The following is a 27,048-nucleotide window of genomic DNA, read 5'->3' on the forward strand; positions in this document are numbered from 1 at the left end:
TTTCGCCCCTATCGAAATGCGGCCGCCGTGGCCGGTATTAGATCCCGCGACCTCGTGCTCAGCAGCCTAACACCATAGCCACTGAGCAACCGCGGCGGGTAAGGGTGCAACATTGGCAGCCATAACATTGTTTAGCGTTGTGCTTGAACTGCTCGGACGGTGTTGTAAATATATGCGGGTGTGACGTGGCTCGAAGCAGCCCGCGAAGCAACTTCCGCCGGGCAGAAGAAACAGTGCCCTGACATCTTACCAGGCGTCTGAGAATGCTTGCCTCACGAGCGCCGCCAACGACACTGCACGGAATGAGAATGGACGAGATCGACGGTGAGCCGTTGGAATCAGTCGGCGTATTGGATCCGTAAAGGTCAGTGGCGCCGGTACCAGCGAAAGTACATCACTTCGCGATTGCGTGCCAAAGTATTGTTTTGTACTTTTATTGGTTTAGGATAAAAGACGTACGCTGCGAATAAAATGTTCGACGACTGTTCTTTGCGCCATGTAATAAGGAGATAATCGCAAAAATAATCACACTCACTAATAGAGACTGTTAATGATGCCCGGTGTACCCATAACAACGTATCCAAAAAAAAAAAACAAGTGCAGCCAGGCCGTAACACCAACCCGCTATTCCGGCAACAGCTTCGGATGACGTCATAGCCAATTCATAGACAAGCCGACCAATTTATTATTAAAGTTAAGCACGTTGTACTTGTTAGCAATGCAGGTTTACGCTGTCGTAATGGATGGGACTGCTACCATTATTACGCAGCTATACCGAGATTGCAGAGGAAAATATTTTAGTCAGCAATGTGCGCTACCATAAGTGCGCTACCCAGAGTCCCCGATACAAAATGTGCGCTTTCTTATACATAAGAGCAGCAGATAAGTTGCTGTAGCACTGAATCAGCTTCAAGAACAAAGATAAAGAACACACATGGAGGCGTAGTCTCCCATTTCACTATTTTATTACAGCGAAATTTTACGATCAAAAAGGGTTTCAGATTGTACTACATCAGTACACGTAGGAAGTTTACGAAGCTTTTATGGGACTATATTGATTTCAAGAATAGACGATAATCTCAAATAGCATGAAAACAAGATCAACCACCAGAAAATTCCATTGTCACGAAAGATGAACAAAAATATTTTTTTATGTATACTGCTCCAAGTACACAATTGTTCAACGGCAGCCCCGTTTCTAATAAGCGAACTAACAAATAAGTCGCTGCAGGCCAAATTGCGCGGGCATAGGCTGCAGCTCGTTTAAATTGGGCTAATTTAAAAACAACACATTCTTTCAAATGCTAAACAACTTAGAGGGTCCAGCTACAGCATATCGGAAGACTACTCAGCTAACACCCGGCATGCACGTAAACAACTAATCGAGTTCGGCAAGTCGCAACAGAAATCTTTCAAACTCCGGTACGATAAACTAATCGTGGATAACAGAACTTACAAGTATGATAACACTACAAATAGAGTTACCTCAACTTCATAGCTACCATCACGCGCTATCGCAAAACCATATAGCATCCCTGTATCATTCGTTTATACTAACATTAGAAGCTTGTTGCCCAAACGCGAAGCACTCTGTAGCCTTATCGATTCCTCTGATTGTAAGCTTCTTGTACTAACAGAAACGTGGCTGAATTCTACCGTCGATAACACAGAGCTTAATTCTTTTCTTCCTGATTTTGACATTTTTAGGCGAGATCGTGTAGGCAAACGCGGAGGAGGTGTTCTGATAGCTGCCCATCGTAGCCTTTGTTGCTCCATCATCAATATCACTTCACCTCTAGAAATCTTATTCGTATTGTGCAGTTCTTCATACCTACAAACTATTATCGGTGTTTGCTATCGACCCCCCGATGCAGATGCTTCCTTCACTATTCACTTCCACGAGGCACTGCAAACTGTTACTAAGTCATTTAATCATGCGCAACTACTCCTCTTAGGTGACTTTAACTTTCCTGATATAACATGGTCCGAACCAGCCATAACACTGTCTAAAAATAACCTTGAATGTAATTTTCTTAACACATGCCTCACCTTTGGTTTGACACAGCTAGTATCTACCCCAACGCGGAAAAACGAACAGTGCTCTAACATACTCGACCTTATCTTAACATCCCATCCCGACAGTGTTTCTTCTATAACACATCTACCAGAACTAAGTGATCACTCGGTACTACATGCAGAATTATCCTGGCAGCTACCTCATTGCAAAAAATCAAAAAAGAAAATAACACTACGATAAAGGTGATTACATCAGCATCAACAACGCACTAACCGAGTTTTACAACTGGTTCATTATAGATTTCCCGAAGCGCACAGTAGACGCCAACTGGACGCTTTTTAAAAATAAAATGATCGAACTCACTACGACTTACATACCAACCATCATTTTAACAGAGCGACCTTCGTCCCCATGGTTCAACAACACATTAAAACGACTAAATAATAAAAAGAAAAGATTGTTTCGTAAAGCCAAGCGTTCCAATACCGCTCCGGCCTGGGAAAAATATTACGTCACTGAAAAAGAGTTTGATTCCTTGGCCGCAACAGCTAAACGAACCTTCTACTCAACTACACTCCCTAACTTGCTGCAAAACAATCCCAAACAATTCTGGAAATACATTAACCCAAATAACCGTAAACCATTACTATTATGTGATAACGATAATAACCGTGTTCCAGACCATAAAGTATCTGAAGTACTAAACTCTGTCTTCTCTTCCGTGTTCACTTCTGAACCTAACACTGACCTCCCAGACTGTCCTTACCTCAACAACCCAACGATGCCTGACATAACAATCGAAGCACATGGTATAACGAAGCTAATCGAATCCCTCAAATTAACATCCTCAGCCGGCATCGACGGCATCAATTCCAAAATGCTTAAGAACACCGCGCACATCTCTAGTGTATTTTTGTGTCATATCTTTCAGCAATCATTATCATCTGGAGTGGTGCCGCAAGACTGGAAAATAGGTAAGATAATTCCAGTACCAAAAAAAGGATCATCATCATCGTGCCACAATTACCGTCCAATTTCCCTCATCAGTGTTTGTTCTAAACTAATGGAGCATATAATTTATTCTCATATTGTAAACTTCCTAACATCCGCTAATTTTTTTAATCCAAATCAACACGGTTTTCAGAAAGGCATGTCCTGCGAGACTCAGCTAGTCCTATTCGTCAATGACATCAGCTCGCATATTGATCAAAACATACCCATAGACGCCCTCTTCCTAGATTTCCAAAAAGCTTTTGACAAGGTTCCTCATGAACGGCTCTTTCTAAAACTATCATGTCTTAATCTTAACCCTCATGTTCTCCAATGGATACGCAACTTTCTCACTAACCGTCAACAGTTCGTTTACGCTAACCAATGCTCGTCTACCTTATCACCCGTTATCTCTGGCGTGCCACAAGGCACAGTCCTGGGACCACTACTCTTCTTAATATACATTAACGACTTACCTATAGGTTGTTCTTCCAAAATTCGTTTATTTGCTGATGACTGTGTAATCTATCGTCCTATTACTAACGACGCTGATTCTCGCGCCCTCCAGTCCGACCTTAACGTCATTGAAACATGGTGTAATAATTGGCTAATGTCCCTCAACGTCAAAAAAACGTCACTACTTACTTTCCATCGTCGCCAATCATTTATGTCAGCTAATTACACTATCGCCGGTTCGGAAATATGTGCTGTAACTTCATATAAATACCTAGGCGTTAACTTGTCCAATAACCTCAGTTGGTCCTCACACATTTGCAACATTAGCAATGATGCCAATCGTGTACTAAACTACCTGCGCCGTAATCTACGTCTTGTTCCGCACTCAGTAAAACTACTCGCATACTTAACAATCGTTCGACCCAAATTAGAATACGCATGCTCAGTGTGGGACCCACACCAATCTAACCTGGCAACAGCACTAGAATCCATACAAAATCGTGCAGCAAGGTTCATTCATTCTGACTACTCTTACCACACTAGCGTTACTAAACTTAAATCATCTCTGAAACTTCCAACCCTCGAGCAGCGCCGCAAAACAGCAAGACTGTGCCTCTTTTACAAATTTTATCACTCACTACTTCATCAGACCGACATCACGCCTGCGCATCGCACTTCATCCCGTCATGGCCATTCAAAGGCTGTTTATCCCCCTACAGCTCGCACCTCCGCTCATCTTAACTCTTTCTTCATTCAAACAGCGAAAGACTGGAATCATCTACCTGCTGAAGCGGTGCACCACTCCAGTCATTCATCGTTCAAGGCATTTATTGAAAATATTATGTAAATATGCCCACCCCTCATGTAAAACCCCAAATGGGGTATTTGAGGTACAAATAAATAAATAAATAAATAAATAAATAAATTTCAGTTTGACCGCATGGTCCATTCGCCGAGAGGGTGCGTCACACTAGCCTTCTCCTCATGTCGTCTTTGGCGAACACGACCCCTTGCGTCCCGATTCCATATTCGGACGGGCTGGTCGTCTCGGCGTCGAAATCATCCGTAGTGTCATCGTCGTACTGCTCCGCCGTCGTGCCTGCAGAAGCAATCGCAACAGGTTACCAGCATCCTTGAGACTCGAAGGCTGAGTCACGATGGTGGGTCGTTGAGGACACAGTTTCCTTTAAAAGTCATCGGAGGTAATTCTGGCTCTAGCCTCTATAGGAAGTACTCGCGTGGTGTCACGTACGCCATCTTGTTTTATTCCTAAGTTCCACTGCACCATAGTGTTCCCTGCAATTGCTAGAGAGAACTCTGACGCTGCGGTTGTTCAGCCACCATGGGAATGACGGGTAGTACATGGATTCGTCTGATATTCGTGCTTCAGACGTTCCCGTGGCTTCATTTATTACGCTTTATCTGGGCCTGAATTGGTCTAAATATCAAAGCACATATTACTTTTTTTTAACTTGGAAGGTAATAAGACTCTGCAAGCAGACATAATCGCTGGTAATTGCAGGTGTTCTGCTCCTCCGTGGTTCTGTGGCGTAATGGTTCCAATATCGGGCTTCTACGCTAGCGGCCTGTGTTCAAATCTTGCCGTCTGACAGTTTTAATAACGTTTATTTAATGAGAATTAACCTAAGCTGCAAATTCATATAACAAACTTGTCCGCTTGGGATGCGGTAGCAGGTGCAGTTTAAATAACTGCCGAGTTACGGGTTTCGTGATTCGAAATTTTGAAACCTACCAATTCATGGGTTTCTGTAAAAAAATTGAGACCATAAATAAAAATGTTTTTGCCTGTAATTGCTAGAATGCCTGCCAATGAAATTGGTCGAGTGTTTGTCTCATAAAAGCCTCTTCGTATTTTACATGTAATTGAATAGAGAAATTGGTGATGGCCCAATCTAAAGCTTCCTCTTAACCTCAAGAGGCCAACAGACTAACGGTTTCATTGTCTGTTGGCTTCGAATGGCCTCATTTTCAACACGGGAACGAGGCAAAGGGGTGGTACCATTAGGACAGGAATCTGTGCATGAAAAAACACCCAAAAGAAGGAAGACGACCCGAACAATGGGAGCCACAATAAAATGGAACGTTCCAACGAGATAAAGCTGAACCAGCTCGTAGGGAATCAGGATCCAAAAAGCGTCAACGAAAAGTATAACAGGGATGACAGCATGAGAAACGCTCTTGCATTGCGAGAGTAATAATAGGAACAGTCGAGTGCCCTAAAATGAGTTAGTGGTAATAATGAGAGAAACAGTGCTAAATGTTTCTATTATGCGTAATTATTTCTCGCATTATTTAATTTTTTTCATAGAGGTGAAGGAATAGAATTGTTATATCGGTTACAGGCTATGTTTAAATGTGCAATAAATATGAGAAGAAGCACTTCACATATGCCCAGCTCTCATCGATTTACACTAGCCATCTTCGGACGACGTGACATCTAAACCTATCATGAAAGAGCCGGCAACAACTACCGTAGTGTTACGAAAGGGCCTCGGTATAGGTCCTTGAACGTTTGTGATCATTGGAGAACCCAGCACCACATAAGTACGTGGAGACAACAAATTTCACAGACCAAATTTCATTGCCCACAGTAAAATTTCTCCAACTCGGTTCAGCGACGGCATGATGGTCAATTCTGTGCGTTTCGTGTATCGATGAAGACGACTGATTTGTTGACTTGACGTGGGTTTGTCGTATCTGAAACCAGGGTATCTTGTAACCACTTCCAGAAGAAAAAAAAACGACCTTCTAGGGCCTACAGAGTGTCGTACCGAGTTACAAAGGTATCAAAATGCAGGTCGAAACAATACAAGAAGCGAGAACTAGTCGATTAGTAGGTGAAATTGGGGGCACAGGCGTAATTAGTGCAAAAACATTCGCAAATTAACCACATTCTGTCACTGACTGCACTATCTCCGGGAAGGGCCATACTGGCACCCTTGTCAAGAAAAGGTCAACCAGCGTTGACGCTGAGGAGAAGGTAGACGTAATCGCTCGTGAAATATGGTAAGAATAAGTTACGAAATTAATGAATATTGACTATGAAAAAGACAGCAAAATTCAGAATAGAGAGATATAGTCGACATTTAATTTTTGAATCATTTGAACCGTCATGCATACGTCGACCTTGACTACTTCATAGCGTCTACAATTGGTTCTTCGTTTTTTTTTTTCAAGCCACTTACCAGCCCTCCACTGAAAGTCCAGTTGCATGGGGTTGGTCACCCGCTTTTTATCCTTCGTGCCTCGAGCCACATCACGCACTGCAAGAACGCATACAAACACAAGCAAAGCCTCACTCAAGATTGCTGGCTGTACAGTTAGTTCCAAATAAATAAATAAATTTTAAAAATAAGTAAATAAATAAATAAACCGCTAATGTTACAAATTTATTCGTGTGAAGTCTTGAACACTATGCGTTACTGGCGTCTACGTAGGTTAAGACAGCGCTAAACGAAGGACATAGAATTAAATTTAAGTACAAAAAGTAGCATACAGAAGGCACGAAATTAGCTCAATATCGTGTGAAAATGTTTTCAACATACGTTTTACTGCAAAACATGCTGTTACTCGCATTCGCAAACCTCAAAATTGTGAGGCCTGACAACAAAGGCTTCGCTTGTGCCGAATGTTTTTGATCACGGCGAGTCAATTTTCAGGGTTGAAAAATTAAACGTTTCATTTTTGCTTTACCAGAACACAAATCCGGTGCCCATTATAGTGGCTGATTGCACGACAATTTAGCTAGTTTTACCTTTTTTTTTCCAGTAAAGTAAGGGACCATATTTTAACGCTTAGTTGCATGAGCTTCACTTATTTGCATTTCCTTTTCTTACTACTGTGTGAAGCCATCTTGTCTTATCTCTAATGTCTATTCGCAGCACGACGCTTTCAGGAACTAAGAACCATGGCAGGATAAAGCAGAAATAAGAATGAGCCAGCAAAAACAAGCACTTAGCGACAGGATCACTTGTGAATGTTTTCTACTACAGCCATTTTAAAATCTGGAAAGTACAATTTTGGTACATCATATAGCCTCTGCATAACCCATGTATATTATATATAAAAAGAACAACGGTTGCAGCGCCTAACAGTTTTTGTTGTTTGATGGCTGAAAGTGACAATTCTTACAAATGACGGCACACATTTATCAGCTGGTTATGCGTACAAGTTCTGCAGCTTCTCATTTTTTATGTCCCCCATAAAGTTGTCGTTACAACTGTGATCAGAAGTAAGTATGTACTCACGTCCGCTGAGTATGTTGTAAAGCCATGCTGCAGTCGGGAAACATCAGGAATGCAAGAAACAGTTTACAGAAAATATAGTTGTGATACACATACAAGCAAGGAAATGAAAATGAGTTGGTTGGTTGTGATACATCTTTAGGAAAAATTTTCAGCACACGAATACAAAATAACAGGAAAGGAAAACAGGGGCAGCAAGGAAGCGCAACCGACAACGCCTGCTCGCATCTCAACCGTTATTGCGCAGAACGTCAATACCAAAATAAAATGCGCGTGGGCAACAGGAAACACGAAACACAAAACTTTTCTTTTGGTGTCTAAGTGGCTAGAAATATTCATTTCTTATAAACAGATCCGTGCACTCGTGCGTGGAGATGTTGGTCACGTGACTGGTTTGCTTGTCTGCTGCATGGTCCATAGTGGCGGCTCAATTATCCGTGTACTAATGTCACGTGTTCTTTTCTTTTACCTAGCGTGACGGATTTGGAGCCTTATCATTTCAGTGTTCAACTGCCTTTAATGTTTTGTGTTTCCTGTTGCACATGCCCATATCCCTTTGGCATTCACGTTTTGCGCGATTTTCGTAAATATACAGTTGTAAGGCGCCGCTGTCTGTGTGTGCTTCTTTGTCGTCCCTTTTAGCTCCGAATAAACATGGTTTTGAAGGCATACAAATGCATATCCCCTTCGTTATAACCTCCCAAAGTTTCTGTTCACGGTTTAAGGATTCCGAGGTCCTTAATTAGGGCGAGACGGTTAATCCGGTATGAACTGCATTCAGATTCTTCTTCGTTATTGTCACCCGTCTGATAATAAAACCAGAAGACATTTAAAAGGAAATTCAACCACGAGGTTTACAAATTTACAGCTCTACACCAGAAAAAAAAAAGAGACAGATGTCGCACATTTGTGAACTGTTATCTGTTAGACCATCTTAAGCGAACAAATGCATGTGTGAATTTACAGTTTACGTGAAATTGTTACATAGCTTACGATGATATTGCAAAAGTACTATTCTCAAATCAGTCGTACATATTACATACCGATTTTGTTCGCTTTTGGTTTTGAATAGGTGCGATTTACAGAATTGTGATATCGTTTCTTACTACTGAATAAGAGAGCTGCAAACATGATTCTTTCAAAATTACTTTTTTGCACAGATGACCTGAATCAAAATTTTGTTTACATAGTCGGTAGATTTTCATTTCTTTAAGTGCAACAAACCTCGTCAACCTTGGTGCAGTGGAGGACGTGCAAAACTAGGTCTCATTTCCCGTGTATTTAGATAGGAACTACAGAGTTATTGTTTTTAAATACGCACTAAATGACAACACATATGCTCAGGCAAAATTGTACGAGTACTCGCACATATACCGGTTTTCTCAGTTAAATGTCAACAAAGAAATGAAAACCTGAGGTGACGATGATGATAATTTATTGGCATCCCATTCGAAACGGGGAGGTGGCAAATAGTCACATACCCTGCTTGAGTTAATCTGCTATGCTGTGCATGCTTCTCATTCTAGCAATTTTGTCTACATCTCAGTCTTTTCTCTCACGAGTGGCGCCCTCTGTATTTTGGTGGTGGTAGTTGGGGCTAGCTGCGAGTACTTTTTTTGTTCATTGTATAGGCATAAACAAGTCATTTTAGTTTGTTTATATTTAATTATCTTGGTTTATCGATGGAGCTTCAATTTGAAATTTATGAAGAATGTCGATAAAGGAACGAGAACAGCGTCAAAGTCAACCTAAATATTGTGGGGTCCTTTTTTCTGACAAAAATCGGAAGCTCCCAAATATTTTTGTAAATGCCACGTGAGAGAGGTACCGCGGGTCGGCGATAACTGCGGCCTCAGACTTTTATGGTAATATGCCCTGTGCCTCGCAAAATTTGTGGTTTATATTTTTGTGTGCTTTGTTGTCTTCTGAGGGAGACCGGCTTATATTAGGGAATTACCGTTCAATTTTACTAAATTCGTGATGCTGGAAAATTATTGAGCATATCACGGCTACTGGTAGGAATAAAATTTTGGGAGAAGACGCCGTGCTAATTTTCAGCATGGATTTAGGAAATCATACTCCACCATGACCCAACTTGTCGCACTTTTCATTTTCTTTCATTAACACTCGATGTACAAGGCATGATAACTTATTTCTTAAATTTCAGTAACGGCTTTGACAGAGTTCGTCAAGTAACCTTGAAGTTTAGAATCATAGGTATTCCGGAATATTCTGTTGGATTTCAGCTTACCTAAGTAATCGAAAACAATACGCGCAGATATCTGTCTTCCGGTCATATCAGGTATGCTAACCACAGGGCAGTATGCTAGGCCCTTTGCTTGAGTAGGAATTAGATTACTTGCTGGCAATTGTGTAGTGTTTTAAGAAATCGCTTGCGCTGACCATCCCCCTGAGATCAACACAATTTTGGGGATGATAGATGAATAGTGTAAACAATGGGCAATAGCACTAAACATTAGCAAATGCATCTACCTTCAAGGTACTCATACCACTTTCATATGCATGCCCATCAAGATCTTCATCATTACAACGAGTAAGTTACTACAAATATCTCGGTGACATTGACTGCTAACTTCTAAACTTCCTATAAGCAAAATGTGTCCATCTGCCTTACTCGAGCACTGTGTCCCCAAACAGAAACTTAAAACCGCTTTCACTAACGTTAAACTTATCTGCTGCACCTCACGTGTTAGGTCAAAACTAGAATACGCCTGCATTGTTTGAGGTCCGTATACTGAATGTAACGTTCATAGCCTTGAACCAATCCAAAGGAAGGCTGTAAGGTGCGAACTTAACAAATCACCGTGTGAGGCCCGCAGTCCGAGCCAATGCAAGCTCATTACACACAGCGATTGCAACTACGAAGGCAAAAATTCAGGCTAGACTTCATCTCCTTTCTTTAATGTAACAAACTAGCTGTACTTCCTTCACCTTATTCATAACATTTAACTATTACGTTCTTTTCCGACAACAGCCACAAAACTCATTAATTCTATATCTTTCACGCACTGACCTGTTCAGGCTTTCTTTCTTTTTCTTTTTTTCTTTTTTTTGCTGAGGACAATAAGTGAATGGAGTAGTTTTACTGAAGCAGATCATTAGACCCCGAGATACCATTATTGTGCCTACATTGCTGTTGTAAGTTTTGTTGTGGATCGCTGTTCTTATTTTAATTTGTATTGCCCACCCCGATTGGACCTTGAGCCCGCAGTGCGGAAATAATAAGATAAACTTAAATAATTGCTTTACACAACGAAAAAAACAGAATACTCATGACTAGCCTGAACAAGGTACGCGAACATACTGTGAGCATCGCTCACGAAAAGGCCTAAAGCTCCGTTATTCTTAAGCTCCTATGGCGACATTTAGTTGAAAACAAAGCACTGCGTAGCAGCACAACGGGGCACTCACGCATGTTCTCCTTGTAGGCGTATATAACCAGGCAGATCAAGACAACGAGCGCACCGAGCAAGAAGAGCGTTTCGTACGAGGTCTTGATCTTCTTGTCTCGCCACTTCCTGCGGCACAAAGGCAAGCAAAACGATAAAGTTTTGCGTTCAAACAAACGACGTATTGCTACGTCTCCAAAAGGGGGGGGGGGGGGGGTGGAATTTCCACTACTGCATATAGAACGACTTAAGGTTGAGCAACTTGCTAGGGATTCGCGTTTATGACAGGCAGGCGTGAGAGCACGGACACCAGAAGACTGCACTGGTATCCGCACCTGCACTTAGATTTAGGTGCACGTTAAAGAACGCCAAGTGGTCAAAAACCGATCAGTGAAAGTTACATTAAAAGTTAATTCAGTTTACACCGGCTAACTATTTTTTGAAACTTTATCTTCTAAAACGAGGATCGGCGTTCTTTTATTTTTCCATTTCGTGCCGAAACCCCAGTATAGCTACACCAACATGACGTCACGGATTCTGATATCTTTTTATTTGTGCGTGGGCCGTTCTTGCTTCAGTAAACGTTCTCCAAACTTGCCAAGTCCTGTCTGCGGCTCATTTAGACTGAAACAAGGTAGTCCATCTTGGCCAATAAAAACATGAACTAAGCCCGAACGGATGTCGTCGATATTCAAAAACGTTTGCAAAGCCCCCGTAAACGTTCTAACACTTAAACTATAAATTATTATATCCCATTTGTGTGCTTGAGATGCTCTTAAGATGTTGTTTACAGTGCTCAATCTCCTTTTTTTCCCGCAGATTTATGAATTTGTAAGCTTTCGGGCTTCTATTTCTTACTTGAATTTTTCGAAATTTTTGTAAAAATATTCAAAGCTCTGAATAAAAGTTCTGCTTTCTAGAATTACTAGAATTTAGCGTCCTTTCTCAAATGCGACAAACATTATTCAAATTGTTTCAATGGCGGTCACAGAAAACAATTTGTGCATTTTAGGTGCATTTGAATAGGGGAATTGTAGTTGGCTCTGAGCTACAGCTTCCTCTCTAAGCCAAAGATGTGAGCATCTCTGAGTGACTGATACATCAAATAGACAGCGAAGCTGCACCGTTGGCTTACCACACTCTTCGGAAGTACTGTGCGTGTGTTTGTTGACGGATCTTACGGTGATTCGTCACCACGGCCTCCTGCGCGTTCTCATTGACGCATTGGTCATCCGGCCGCTTCAGTTCTTTTACGCAGAGCGGATATTGCCGGTTGTTCTTTACTGTAGCGCAAACATACAAACTCCTAGCCGCGAAGCCGATAAAATGGCGACGTGAGAAGCGAAAATTAGGAATTGCTGCCTAAAGAAAGCAGTGAAAAAAAAACTTTTTTGAGATGTGCACAGGTTACTTTTATGTCATAATCACGATAACTGCGTTTGAAGGCGAAAACTTGCGACACCAACCCAGGTTGCGTATAGCTTTGACGCCGAGCACGCCACCGCATGCCGGCTTTCACCACCGCACCATGAAAAGCAGCTGCGAAACTCCCGACTTGTGCGTAAACTACATAGAGTTTCTCACTATATTACCTAGAGGGAAATACCGTGCATACCACTGCTGCGCTGTGCTATGCACGGGAATGCCGGTATACTGTGACTTCGGATTGGCATCGTTCTCGGAGAGCCAGGCAAACACCGTTCCGTCTATCACGATGATTCATATTATACTAGAACTGCACGTAAAAAAGCTATTTTAGCTTTATTATTACACAAAAACATGTTTTGTTTAACCACGAGAACTTGTTATTGCATGTACAATTATATGAAACGCAAAACGTGTCAGCGGGCTGCTAAATTTGGAGGACAGACGGCAAGATTCGTGCTCACTTTGGAACAGTTTGTCATCTGTTCTTGGTTTTCTTTGCTTGGTTATGTATTTAGGTGAGTGCACACTTCACTGGAAGATGTAATATGCGTGAATGGAAACATTTTATGCAGATTTTTCTCTAAGAACCCGTTATTTGTGTAGCCATATCCGCGTTTTAGACGAAGCCTCTTACAATACCAGCCATCGCAAGCCTCGCAGACACATATGCTGTCATTGTCATGACGGCACAGCACCCCTTAAGAAACTCCCATGGAGGGTGGCGCCAGATTTCTCTCTAGGTGTTATACTGAGAAACTCTGTGGTAAACTATTTCTATGCGTGTGAGCACCTGAGGAAGTAGTTCCGCCTGGTGATGTCCACCCGGCGTCCGCTGGGCAGCCGGAGCTTCTTGTAGTACGGGTGCGCCTTGGAATAGTGGCCGGCTGGAGTTTCGGGAGCCGCGATTTGTTCGTCCATGCTGCCTTGGCTCGAATCGTTCAAGTTCGAGTCGGTGAACCTGCGTGGGAGATGACGCATGGCGTTTGTCGTTGGGCGACGCTCGAAGACATCGCCGCGCTTTGCTTCTTCGGAACGCGGGGCCAGAAGCCGGCCGTGTCGGTCCAACGCGCGCCAAGCGCACATTTAAGCACGTCCGTCCTCCTGAGACCGCTTGTACAGTCAACCGCAAAAGTTTACGGGACGCAGGATCTGCCAAGAAGCTGAGTTCTCGCGAAGTGAGGTCACACAGCCACGAATGAAATGTTCCACCATGTAGTAGCCATCGCCACCTACACAGTGATTCATTAAATACGAAGTGTCCTGCCTTAACAGCGCAGGAATTCACATTTGAAGAGGAAACCGCACACCGCAATCTTTTGCTGTTGACTGTACATAACAAACTGGAAAATGCATTTATGAACGTGATAGCGTTAAAGAAATCCGTCGTCGGCGTCCAGCGTCGGCGTTGGACGTCTTTTCTGCAGAATAATTTTGAACCAAATTCAGTACCACGAATACCCAAATACTTCTCTGCCACCAAAGTTGTTCATACCTTGTCTTTCGTTCTTTACAAAGTTGTGTTGTTTTCACATTTATATCGGAAGCAGTTACGTAAATTATTTGTCACTTTCCCCATAGATGCATGCTGAACTATGTGTTGATGTGGCTTATATAGTATTAATTTCTACGAATGTTTGCTTGCAGCCAAAGACACAGGGCGGTTGCAATTATTGTAGTCCAACTGTCACTGGAAAAGCTCAAAGCTCGCGCCTCACTGGGTAGTTGACACTCAGTGTAAGTCAAGCAAAATCCGCTGAGCTTGCGCTTTTGTACACTCGCAAGCTACTCGCTTTAAACTAATTCCTTGCATTGGCTCCTGCATTCAAGGAAACAATATGTTGTTCCACCTTTCGTGCCGATGTGTCATTTTTTTCTTTGTCAAAATTTATTGGTATTCGATTCGATCTTAGAAGCCCGTGTTTAGCGAATATGCGTATCCGATTTCAAAATGCCGTTCAAACATACTAATCCACTGATCCTTACAATACTTGGTCATATGCCAAATGATCGCAGAGATTGATACTTTGATGCGAAATAGACTTGTTCGTTGTGTATTCAAAACATTCAACACTCGCACACACGTACATGAGCCAAACTATATCTGTGGTAAGTTAGAGCTCATGATGATTTGTACTTCCACTGCCCCGTGCATGTCGCATTGTTTCAAATATTCAAACCAGAACGTGTGTTTTGCCATCGAACACGTTCAGCTTTTACACCGCACCTTTGTTGCACAATCTTTCGACCGTGGCTGTACGGTGCCCGATATCCTTGAATTGCGTACGAGTGCGAGGCAAGCATGTACAGCGTTGAACCGCACTTACTGTTCAAAGTCGCGTCCTTCGTCGTACTTTCGAAGTTTTCTTAGTCGCTCCCTCCGACGTTTGTTGCTGTGAGCGAGATAAGACAAAATGAGTTGGCTCATGATAAACACAGCAGAGACTATACGCTACAGGACGCGAGTGTCTTCTTAACGGTGATTTTTGTGGACTCAAGAAAGAAAAACGCAGTGAATGTAAAGACCAACTTTCTTTGGTCAAAATGTTGACTCCAGAGACACCTATTTTTTCGACAACTGTTTACAGAGATTGTTAGTCAACCGAGGGACCATTGATACAGAGAAGAGCAAGAGAAAAAAGAGAGGAATACGAGATAAGGCTGGGAGCACTGCAAAACAATAGTGCATTAGCGCAATGATCTTTTTTTTTGTATTTCATATTTCAAAAGTACCCCGGGTACGTTGCCGCAAGAAAATATATCGGTTGTTTCTGAACTAATAAATAAATAAATAAATAAGCTCCGTCTACAACGTGACCAAATGCACTGCGCCCGGACGTGAACATTGTTTCTTTTCATAATTCATCTCAGTTATATAACTAATTACGCGGGATATAATAAAAAATACTCCGAGAAGCACCACATGGTGGCAAACAATATGTCGTCGATGATTGCGTTGCGTTGAGTTCTACACTGGCAAAATATGATGAAGCAAACAAGGACGCGGATGGATCAAGCGTCTAAAACTCAGCCAAACGTAATCAAGAACGTACACCACCTAGCCCCCGTCAATGCTTTACTGAACATGTCGCTGGCTTCATCCTGCTGCGGTTTAACATTTTTATGCGAAGCATACTAGCCGCACAACCACGGTCTTCCTTGCTGCGCCGCGCGCGGCCGCGTAGCTACCATATGACGTCATAACAGCTGCAAAAGCGGAGGCTCAACTCGTGCGCTCGCTTGCGGCCGCGTAGCTACATAGCCGGGTCTCAGCTCGTGAGCTCGCCTGCATGAGTTGTTTCTTCGTCTAGCCGAACCAAATATAGCCAAGCAACAGCAGTTCACCAGGCTAAACAGTGGTTCAACAACTAAAATAAAGGCTAGTATGCTTCGCATCCTGGGCTTAACCTTAGCTAAGCCACAGTCATTTTTTTAAGTATCCTCGGTTCAAGTTACTTCACACACTCGGTAGAGAATAGGTTTATTTGTAAGCAAACAGCGTGGTAACCGCTTACATCTCTTTGGTGGCGAACTCGTCGCGCTCGGGTGGAGACATGGCGAATGCGAATGGCCACCAGCGCTCCCAGAGCGTCTCTGGTTCTTCTGGGCGTTGAGCCCTGCAACGCTCAAGCAGCGATAGGCAAATCAAAGCGCGAAGTACAACTTTACATGAAGTATCGAAGACCCGCGAAGTCCCCCTCCCCCACCCCAAGTGAGCGTACTAACCTCGTACGGATAACACATTAACATCTTACGCGCTGCTTTCAGCTTGCACTTATAGTCAGACTAAAGAGAAGAACTGAATCAGATTAAACTGAATGCGTTTTTTTTTTGGCACTGAATTACGGGTTTCTTAACTTTCTGCTTCCTTTCTTTTGTTTTTTGTTTTTTTTTTAAGTTGCAAATTGTCCCCAACATTTGCTTAAAAAATTTACGCGCTAAATTAAAACTTCGCTTCCTGCAGTCGAGAGAATTGAGCTTCGTTTCTTATTCAAATCGGTTGAGCGCCTGTATAACGAGAGCATTTCGTCGTATCCGATTTCTTCGAATTGGAAAATGAAGTTGGTCACGAGGCTAGTGCCTCCACTTGGTAGCTAAAATCACGACAGTGATTGCAGTAACCAAGACGACCAGCGCGGATAAATTTCCCGGTGAAAGACAGTCGTTTTGTCTCGAGGTGCGCTCTGTACAGTTCAGACGAAGGTGCGTACTTTGGTTGGAGTCGCCGAGCACCGATGCCTGCGAGGTCGGCTTCGCCGGTCGCTGCATAGTCTTCGCGACTAGCGGTCTTCACGCCGCGTCCGGCAGGGCGGCTTCCGGTCTCCTTCGGCAGCGGTGGGTTTATGGCGACCAAGTTCCTCCTGCAACAGCAATGATAACGGCTAAAGTCGATGGAACGGCAGAAATTTCGTTCTGGTCGGGGATAACCAGGACATGGGAGTAGCAGTATATAGTGTCAACCTGGATTCCTGATTATTTCATGGGTCTCAACGCACTGCTGAGGACAAAAAAAAAAGAGTCCGATAGGCTGTGTATCGGGGGACACAGCGACAGTGGCGTACTTGAAACATTTTGTACCTGCTTCTGACGGTGTGTGGACACTGGGGTACAGAAATGACGTAACCAAATGCACGAGTGACGTTTATTTAAGTATTGCAAAGCTTACAGACTTAACCAGTCTGCCACCTGCTGGCGGTCCTGCGGTCTAATCTTGCAATCGTGCTCGCTTGCTATTCGTAGTGGACCGGCCGTAGTCAAGGGATCGAAGTGAGCGCGAATTGGCATAAGCCTCTCTTGCTGCCCAAGCCTGTCCACGCCGTTTTTGGACCCAATATATCGAAAGAGGGGCGCCATAGCTGAGCAAGTATAAATTTCTGCAAAGAAATTTACGTTTGTAAGCCTTATAACTCCTGATGAGCACAGGTTTGAGTTTGATGGAATATATCGGCTACGGTAAAGTGAGCTCTCTCAAACACGATCACTCCCGCTTAGATTAACAAACTTACTGCCAAGCTTTGCCTCTCTGGAAGCCAAGCGGGGGGCTAAATTTAGCTCTGATTGCATCATGAGTGGCACGATACATGCATGATCGAGTAATGGCGGCATCTTTTCTCTACACGACGATATCAAAAGAAGGGAGCATGACATTTATTCATGCATTAGAAAACTTGCAAAATTAATTCGTGTAATCGTGCTGCAAGTAATTTGTAACCCATGCGTGCAGGCTGGCTCTTGACAGCCAATTCATATCTCTCGATCTGTGTCTTTGCCCGCGCATGAGAGTGGCACTCGTGGTTCTGCGGCTCAACCACGGAGTAAGTGGGCTCAACGCCAAGCAATCAGATGGCGCTGATAGCATAGCTACATTCGCCTGTCTGACAGGGGCGTGTATAGTGCGTGCGAATCGCAGAAACAGCTGTGCTATCAGCGTCATCACGCTAGCGAGTGTTCCTGCAGAACCTACGAGCAGCGCTCCAAATCACCGGCAAATAAACAGATCGAGAGGTGTGAACCAATTGAAGTCGCTATGAGCGTCTGCCTGTGCACGGGCGAGTTAATTTATCGCAACCTACCCCCTTCTACTCCGTTCCCCCCATTCCGTGACTGCTAGAGGGCACTACGATGTATTTTGGCCACAGCTTCCGTGCTCCACTTAGATATTTCCGCACCCGTACGATGTGCAGGCGTGAATAATACGAGTGAGAGCACCAAATTTGTTATTAAGGGACGATTGTTTGTGATGCGTGCTTTCGTAGGTGTCACGTTGACGTGTAAGAGATACCTTTTCCCGTTTAATATAATTTAATCTCATTGACCCCTTTGTGCGTGCCATGTGTGTCTAGCCATTTCAGCTTCTTGGAAGCAACCTGGTTTTTCTTTCATAGTGCTTGATCACTTGGCAAGGATGAATTCAACTTCAACATGTGAAAACTGCAGATACACCATCCACATTGAAAACTGAAAGGCTATTGGCTATACGGTTGAAACACTAAGACGCGTTTGTGAACAGCCTAGTTCCTTGAAACTCAGTTTGTCCTTTGCCTGAAAAAATGACAACTCGCTCCCGCTGACCACATTCGTAAATATCAGCATTTATTCAGTCTATTGCCGGGATGCAGGTGACTGCCTTCGGAAGCGAGGCTGATAAACGTATCGCCGGCATAACGGCGTGTTTCATAGCATGAATTTGGTTCTGCCCTTTCAATTTACCCCCGTGGTAGCTTAGTGGCTATGGCGTTGGGTTGCGTTGCCGAGTAGGAGGTCGCTGGTTCGAGCCCGGCAGCGGCGGCAGCATTTCATTGGGGGCGGAAGTCAAGCGCTCGTGTGCAGTGCATGCAGTGCACGTTAAAGAACTACACGTGATGAACATTAGTCGCAGTCTCTCACTACGGGCGTGCCTTACAATGAGATAGTGATTTTGGCGCCGAAGGCCGTAGAAGCGAATTTAATTTCTATTCCTAAGATTTAAACATCGCCCCATGCTTGTCGCCTGAAGAGGGTGCACCACCTCTGGCAACTCAGTTATGTGGCAAAGCACTAAGACTAAAGTGAAAGGGGAGCTGATTGTTTTCAAAATAAAAAAAAAATCTCAGTGCCCTTCCACTTTGTAAAGAGGGATGACCAGCGAAGTTGTTTATGTGGGCCACTTAATGGGGCACTGCACGTCCACCGCGGGTCGGCCCGGCATTGTACTAACTTCGGGGTCGGACCACGTATGGGGAGTGCTTAACGCCTGCTTCCCCTCCGTCGCGGGTCGGCCCGACGTTGCTCTATTGACAGGTTTGGTCCACGTATGGGGAGTGCTTAACGCCTGCTTCCCCTCCGTCGCGGGCGGGGCCGATATTGCATTATCTCTGGAATCGGCCCACGTATGGAGAGTTTTCTGCTTATGACACGAAAATTTCCTTGGACGGTAGAGGTATACAGCTTCGCTAAGAAAAAAAAAGTCACCGGCGATTACAATATTGCCTGAGCGAAAGGCGAGCGCAGTTGTAGGCGTGTTTTTATTTCACGATATACTGGCTGGCGCGTACAATCTGCCTCGCGCGGCACGTTGCCAACGGAGCGGCATGTGGTGGTACTGCCTCGTTAATCGTGACGCGTGGGCGCGATTCACAGCAGCCGCCGCCGACAGACCTCCGCTCATGCAGCTCTTCGTTTCCATGTAGGCGACGTGCACTACTCTGGCGCCATTTGGTAGCCATCGTCACCGCAAAGCTCGCCGTGCCCGGCGCTACGCTTTTCTTCTGATGCTTCGTCAGAAGAAAAGCGGAGGATGAGAGTGTGGCAAACGCGTGAGAAGGAAAACGTGGGGTTGCACAAGACGGGATTTGCGGCGCCTCTTCCTGTTCACAACCACACACACACACACACTCTCTATCTCTGCGGTGACAAAGGCTATGAGATGATGCCACATCAGCGTGCGTCGTCTGCGAAATCCATCTGGGGCAGCTGCTGTCACGCCACACAAGCTGCGTTTGTAACGTGCAGCCTCAGACAGGTTGTCCGCGCCAGTCAATATATCGCGAAATGAAAACACGTATAGAGCTGCAGTCAAATTTCACATGTTGCGAAATGTTGCGAACATGTTGCTATCGCATTCATTGATTTGCCCTTGTGGCGAAACTGTCATAATTTTCAGCTTAAGTTGCATGTTGAAGAACCGCAGGTGTTTAAAAAGCAATCCAGAGCCCTTTGCTGTACTACGCCCCTCGTATTCGTAGCCCATGTAGCTGGCGAACGTAAATGGCTGTCGGTCAAACAACTGTCAAAAAAAAAAAAGAACTTGCCTTCCTTCCACCTGCGCAGCTGTGACGGCACCTTGCGCCTTGCCGAGTGCAGCCATGCGTTCTTGAGCCATTCTAGCAGGGAACGGGTTCATGGGCGTTGACGGTGCAACCGGCCTCAGCGACGGCAGGCGTGGAAACGGCGCCTGCGGCACTCGCAGTGTGGCAGTTCCCGTCGCGGACGGCGCGACGGGAGCCACCTTCACGCGTCTAGACCGCGTGACCTGCGCACAGTGCGGCGTTATGAAGGGGCGTATACGGCATACAACGCGTCAGTGTGAAAGAAAACACTGTCTTTGTTCAAAGCAAGACTGCTGTGAACGTGCAAGTCTGAGACTGTATTACTTTCATTCGCTTTATATAGTTATCGCGGTGAAGAATCACACAAGATTGAAATCAATGCGATAGCGAATACACGGGCAGCGGTGGCTCGTTCTTTAGGCCGTTGTCGCGCTGTCCTGGTATCGAAGGCGCATTCGCAGCCAAGCCTGGGATACGCTAGAAGGCCTCCAAACATACCCAGTGCGTTCGGCCTCAAAGACGACGAGGCCTAGTGGACCCGTCGTCAAGCGCTTCTCAATTGGCACGAATGGAGCCAGGGTAGCCTTCGGGCTTCCGCTGCTGGCATGGACATTACGCGCACACACATGATCGTTCCTGCTAAGCAGCTGTGTTGCTGCATCAACCTGCATCCTGCTGAACCTGTATCAACGCCTAGTTGATGCAGGTTTCTGCGGATTTATTGAGGCGACTCGGGGAAAGTATGCACAGAGGAGCTGCAGCTCCACATACACAAGCGCCCGGGTGAAATGTTTCGCGAGCATAAAACAAGCACTGGCAAAAAGGCTCGCGAAGCTTCCTTGGTATTCATCCTGAAGACACGACGCGAGCGCTGCACAACTAGGTCAGAATTAATGACTCTAGAGCGCCGCATAAAAAACCACCAGTGGTTTGAGTTTTGAACGACTAATGTCTTCCTTAACTAGTTACTACCACTTTCGCGTATTGGGTAAGCTTCTTGCCTCTTTTGTGGGCCGATACCGGAGATTGTGCAGTCTCAAATTCGGGCAGAAAGCATCTCACGATGTCTGTCGGCGCTAATGCGATTAGCGTTCAAGCAATGTAGCGACGCGACGAATTCGTGTAGACCCCGTTATTTAGAATCTGTAGTAGTCTTTGTGAGACTTTTGTTGCTTGGGGTACCATGCGCATAAGCTATTCTCAAGTTTCGGCCCACGTTGCTTTGGCAATCCCTATAGCTAACGTCGGCGTGATCATGAGGATAGCCAATGCCGGCCATGACGACGACGACTATATAACGACGGCGCCGTGACGCCGATGTAATTACTAAGAAGGAACGACGGAAACGGTATCACGAAGATAGCATGATGACGACGGAATGGCGACGACTGTACTGGCAATGATGGCGTGCGGGCGACTTTATCACGAAGGCTAATGGCGACGGCATTTCGACAATGGTATTACTACGATTGTGCGATGACGACGGGGTGGCGAGATGCGAATAATAAAGTCACAACGACCTCGAATGCGGCACGACGACGGTATGACGACGAATACACGACGACGACTGTGTGGCCAAGATCACGTGACGACGAAGGTACGATGAGAATCGAATGACGAAGTTGGAATGACGGGCAATGGAACGACCACGAAACGGTGGGACAACTGTATGACGTCACTGAGCACGTGCTGGTGGGCTAGTTGGTTAAGCATAATTACAAAGACGGCGCCGAATAAAACAACACACGACGAGAATTCGACGACGAATCCTAAGTGACGATGATGGAGGGCCGTGGAAGGAACTACCAGGAAGGCATCACGACAAAGGGTGTGACGACAACAGCGTCAGGAGATCCTTATGACCGTATCTGGATTCACTACGATCCAACTACCAGGATGGAATCGCAAGCACGTAACTGAGGCCCAGCCTATTGGACAAGTTGGCTCAAAGCGTCGGCGAGAAGGATGTGACGACGACGGGCACGATGAAAGACACCCGACGAAGCTGTAATGAGTACAATGGAATGGCCACGAATGCATCATGACTACGACCACACACCTCGGGACCCAATCTTGCAGAAAACGTGTGCCACTGGACCAGCGTAAGAGGCTAGATAGGTTCAAAATGCCTGAAGTAGGCAAGGAATGCTAGTCGCGGTAAATATGCGGGCTGATATGTGGCTGCTTGCTATGCGCCCTCGGAACCAGTGTTCGCGGTACATATAAAATTATAGCAGTTGCATTCACCCAAAAAGTTCACGTAGACGTGACGCCTGCTGCAGGAAGGACCTCGTTCCACATGCGCCGCCAAGGCCCGTGAGTGGCGGCGCTGGCTCACACTCCGAGGGTTCTAGTGCACAAACTTAAATACCCGAGAACGTGTATGAGCAAAGCGCGCCGCGGCAGCTCAATTGGCAGGAGCATCGCACGCCGCGTAATGCGAAGGCGGGTGTTCGTATCCCATCTGCGGCCAGTTGTTTTTTTTTTTTCATCCACTTTCATTAATTGATCGTTTCTTCAGTTCGTCAGTTAGCTACAAGCGATTTCTCCTATGCTGTCCGTAGTGCCATTGTTTGTTGGCTTCTTATGGTTAATAATCCTTTCGCTCGTTGATTATATATGTATATATATGAAAGAGTAGAAAGGAATCAAAGGAGACAGATCTATATTTAGACAGATATAAAAGATCAAAATAATCAAACCGAATTTCCAACGGGAGGAATTTGAACCGAGGACTCCTAGCGCAGCGGCACGGTGCTCTAACCATTAGGCTTTGGGTGCATGCCTCAGCCGCGGAGTAGAACCTGTTAAGAGTTTCCCGCGTGCAAGTCAGCGCGTGGAGACGATTGGTTGCGTTTTATTGCAACATCAATTATATGACTGCTACACTCGATTTTTCGCCGCCGTCGATAATTACACAAAAAGATGTCATGCGTGAACCTCCACACTTGCAGGTGCCGCAAACACTAGATTTAGATATTTTTTTTAGAAACGCTAGATATTTTTTAGGAAGCTCTGTGGATAAACCGAACAATAACATCAGTGTACTAACTGGAAACTCGGGCAAGGTCGGGGACTGCACAGGTGGCTTGAAATCCACTTGATGCACCGGTTGTCCAGGATGGGTTGTCGGTGGCTGCGGCGCTCTTGACGTCATCTCGATGGAGAGGCTGCCGAAGAAAAAATGCCAAAAGAAAAAAAAAGACTGTTACCTCCATATTCTCAAATGAGCCTTGACTTGAAGTTCTTCTTCCACTTTACCATGTTGAGCACAGCGCCCAGCGTTGACTAGAGCAAACACTAAGCATATCAAAATAAGCCGCTGAGTATCAATTTAGAGCAGTTTCCTAAATTGATACTCAATCGGTCTAAATTAGACCAATTTGACTAAATTGGTCGAGGGTCTTCGCGGCCATCTTCTGCCTCGCTTCTTTCGAGCTCCTTGACACTGTTACTGGTATATGACTTCTGATATCGTTCCACATACGCTTCGTTGAGTAATAGGTGGAACGTCTTAATCTCTTCTCACACAGGTTCCGCCAACTAAGCGCGACATATTTGCGAAGATTTTCCGCTCAATTAGGTTCCGCTTTATTAAATAAGATTAGGAGCGCAGCTATACATTCAGTATACTCATCATAATAATATAACCTCGGTTATGACTACAGGAAGTGTGCTGCTTCTGCGCGATTATAGCATTACGTCGAGGCCCATGCGCACAGCTTGTAAAAACAGTTATTGGGTTTAATGTCGCGAGTACTGAAACGTGTAAACTTTTTTTACAATATGCCGTAAAAGATATTAGGCCACAAAACAATGCACACTAATGTAGTAAGTCTTTAGTATCTCCCTTGCACTCAGTCTAACGTCAGCTAGCTTGAAAACGCCTGGCACAGTATAGTCGACGTGCAAAAGAATATAAAAAAATGTACCTGTTCACTTAGGCGGTGTAGGTGTGTTTTTTAACTTTCAACTTGTCCTCTGGCACATATGTGCATTGAAAATAAAAGCGCAGAGGAAGCCTGAGTGTGAAATTGAAGTAGTTGAATAGCGAATTGATCATCCAGGAGCCCATGCCTATGACTGTCTGTGGATCTGTTCGTAGCTCGTCAGCTCTTAGTATCCATTCTAAATTATACTCGTCCTTCCGGGGCTCTTGTCTGCTGCACCCTTCCAAGACAATGTCATTGAAACCCTTGCGCAAACTGCACAAATGAACTAGGCGATGTGGCTATGCCGGGCTGTCCGGAACATACCCTGGGTCTATGAAGGACATCGTCGGGTCACTGAACGCTGATGATGTGGGGTTCCCTGGTAATAGAGGATCTGGCCCGTTCGTAACATCTTGCTACCACAGAGCATCCGCCGAGGGCTTGCCTAACCATTAGTCCTAACACTGCCAAACATGGCGACACCGCAGGCCTGTCCTTACTGAACAAACCAACGATGACTGCTGCCGCAAGGGAGTATTCACTCGATGTCACGGACCCCATATTACTGCTGTCTTGCTCACTGCTTCCGCAGCGCTTATCGACAGAAACGAGTCTGGGTAAAGCGCAGACTGTAGCCGTGCTAGCTGCAGAACATTATGGCGGCTGTGGTGACGTCATACACGCCCCTTGTGTAGTGCCGCTGGTGTGCGGTGAGTGACAGACGGCCTTACAGGGCAGCGACGCGCAAACAAAGGCGGAAATGGCAGCGTGCGCAAGCTTCACGAATGTATTTCTTCATATTTCTAGCACGTATACATGAATTCTGCTGTTAAAGGGAACATGTGAGCGAAGAGCGCGTACGAAATTTTCTTTCCGGCAGATGTATGGTCACCCGGCTTTGCAGCATGTAACTTATCGTTGGTGGCGATGGCACCTTTCGACACATATGTGCAGTGCGTTGAGGTAGCTAGGGTCGCTCAAGTGCCAGCAAAGTGACACTCGCATATTAGGGTTCCCTTTATCAGTGGACTGCATGGTACGCGGTTGGTACTTGAATACAGTGTAATAGCACTTCACGTTCCGTGGTGCACACGAGTCATACCTGCAGGAATGCGTGAGTAAAACGCCCGAGTAAAACATCCAGATAACCACTTACAGCTTTGGTTTCTAGTAGGCTTCGATACCGAATACTGAAGCGCCCAGGCGCCGTCTTCCTTCCTCGTGGAGAATGGCGCATGCGTTCTTCTTGGTGATGATAACGTTAAAGTCATTGGTACCTACTCACTCAGGAGGATTGGTCAACAATCGGGCAGATTTTATCCATGCGTTAAGGAGATGAATACAAAAAATTGTAATCGTGCTAAATAATTTAAAGCTGGTAGAGTATGAGTGATTTCGGGAACATTCATTCTCATAGAACACGCATAAGAAAGAAAAAGATAATGAGACGTGTATTAGTTCTTCTTTATCGCTTTTTTTCACACTTTTTAATTTTTTTTCGCGAGTCTGGAACCTCAAATGGGGAGAATTGGTGGGGATCACGCGGAGTTGAGCAGTGCAGCGGTAGAGGTTAATGGTGCTGAAAACAGTTTGCGTGGCTTCTCCGACAACTATGTTTTTTTTTTACTTGCTCTCATGCCGGGATCGTTCTGTTGTTTAAGTAAATATGGCACACATAAACAGTCAGGTATTCGCCAATTATTAGCTGGCTATCAGAAACAGACAGACGAGTTGGTTTGACGATTCGTATGTTTTAATAAATATTTCTTTTAGATTGCAAATGTAGTGCCAGTATTCGAAATACCACCTCCGGGTATGCTGAAACTTCATCACTTCCATGCAGCAAAAGATGTTGCCATTTTCATCCTTCACAACATCTTACTGCGCTATGAAGCACGCCGAGACATTGCTGAGTCACCGTGTTCGTGTGTTCCTCTCCGACGTTATAACAGTATCGCCGCGCCAGTGCAACGTCGTTCGCCGCATACACCCCTGCACATCTCCTCAAAACAAAACAAATGGGATGACAGAACATTCTATTCGCCCACTCGGCGTTATGTCTTATCCCACCAATCCAGTTTAAGCTGGTTTCTCGCCTTTTGTCACGTACGCTTACAATACTACCATGCAAACCAGTACTGCAGTCTTGCCTTTCTTTCTCCTTTACGGACTCAAATCTTCGTGCACCATGGACACTACTCCTCCCTACGGACGCCTACAGACGCCCACAGACCGCCACAGACGCCCGGACGCCTCAAAGTACACGACTGCTTCCCAAGCGACAATATGCGATATGCGCCGAAAAATTCCGCCGACTTGCTCGTTCGTTCACATATCAAGACCAATGGCCACCAGAAGCATCACCACGGCGCATCTACTGAAATTACATGCTATGCTTCCGGCTAGCTGCTCTAATTGTGGGTCTCGTCTACTCCTCCTGGCTTCTCAGCCAAACTTCTCTCTAAACCAAATCCCTAATAAACGAGCAATCGTTATGAATACTAAAGCACTAAGAGTTGTTGAAAAAATTGAGTATTACGGTACCTGTCGGCGTACTTCTTGAAACGTACCCGATCAATGAACTACCTAATCGAGCTACTGGAGTTGTCTTCAGACCAGCGTCCTCGCGATCTACGTCTTCCAACTCAAACAGTCCTAAGGTCCTCCAGTCTTCTTCTGCCCCCTAGGTGGCCAGCAGCGCCCTTTTTCTGTGGGGAGCGATTGTACTGAAGGCGAAGGACGTTG

At 45.0% G+C, this 27,048-nt stretch overlaps 1 protein-coding gene across 2 annotated transcripts; it reads right to left on the reverse strand.

Annotated features, from left to right (window-relative positions):
* Nucleotides 1–4,273: 4,273 nt before the first annotated feature.
* Nucleotides 4,274–25,513, reverse strand: LOC135903732 (uncharacterized). Of its 2 annotated transcripts, none has more exons than XM_070524719.1 (11): nt 25,460–25,513; nt 23,424–23,541; nt 20,354–20,574; nt 16,775–16,924; nt 16,079–16,180; nt 14,891–14,956; nt 13,357–13,524; nt 11,161–11,267; nt 7,732–7,758; nt 6,670–6,747; nt 4,274–4,562 (listed from the first exon to the last, which is right to left on the reverse strand). In XM_070524719.1, exons 2-11 carry the CDS (start codon nt 23,526–23,528, stop codon nt 4,429–4,431), a joined length of 1,158 nt encoding a protein of 385 aa, XP_070380820.1. In that variant the 5' UTR covers nt 23,529–23,541; nt 25,460–25,513; the 3' UTR covers nt 4,274–4,428. The 2 variants fall into 2 exon arrangements, with proteins under 2 accessions (XP_070380820.1, XP_070380819.1); XM_070524718.1 differs by lacking the exon at nt 25,460–25,513 and adding an exon at nt 24,628–24,662.
* Between the last annotated feature and the right edge of the window lie 1,535 nt (nt 25,514–27,048).

The sequence above is a fragment of the Dermacentor albipictus genome, chromosome 9 (assembly GCF_038994185.2).
Source record: "Dermacentor albipictus isolate Rhodes 1998 colony chromosome 9, USDA_Dalb.pri_finalv2, whole genome shotgun sequence".
Taxonomy (NCBI): Eukaryota; Metazoa; Arthropoda; class Arachnida; order Ixodida; family Ixodidae; genus Dermacentor; species Dermacentor albipictus.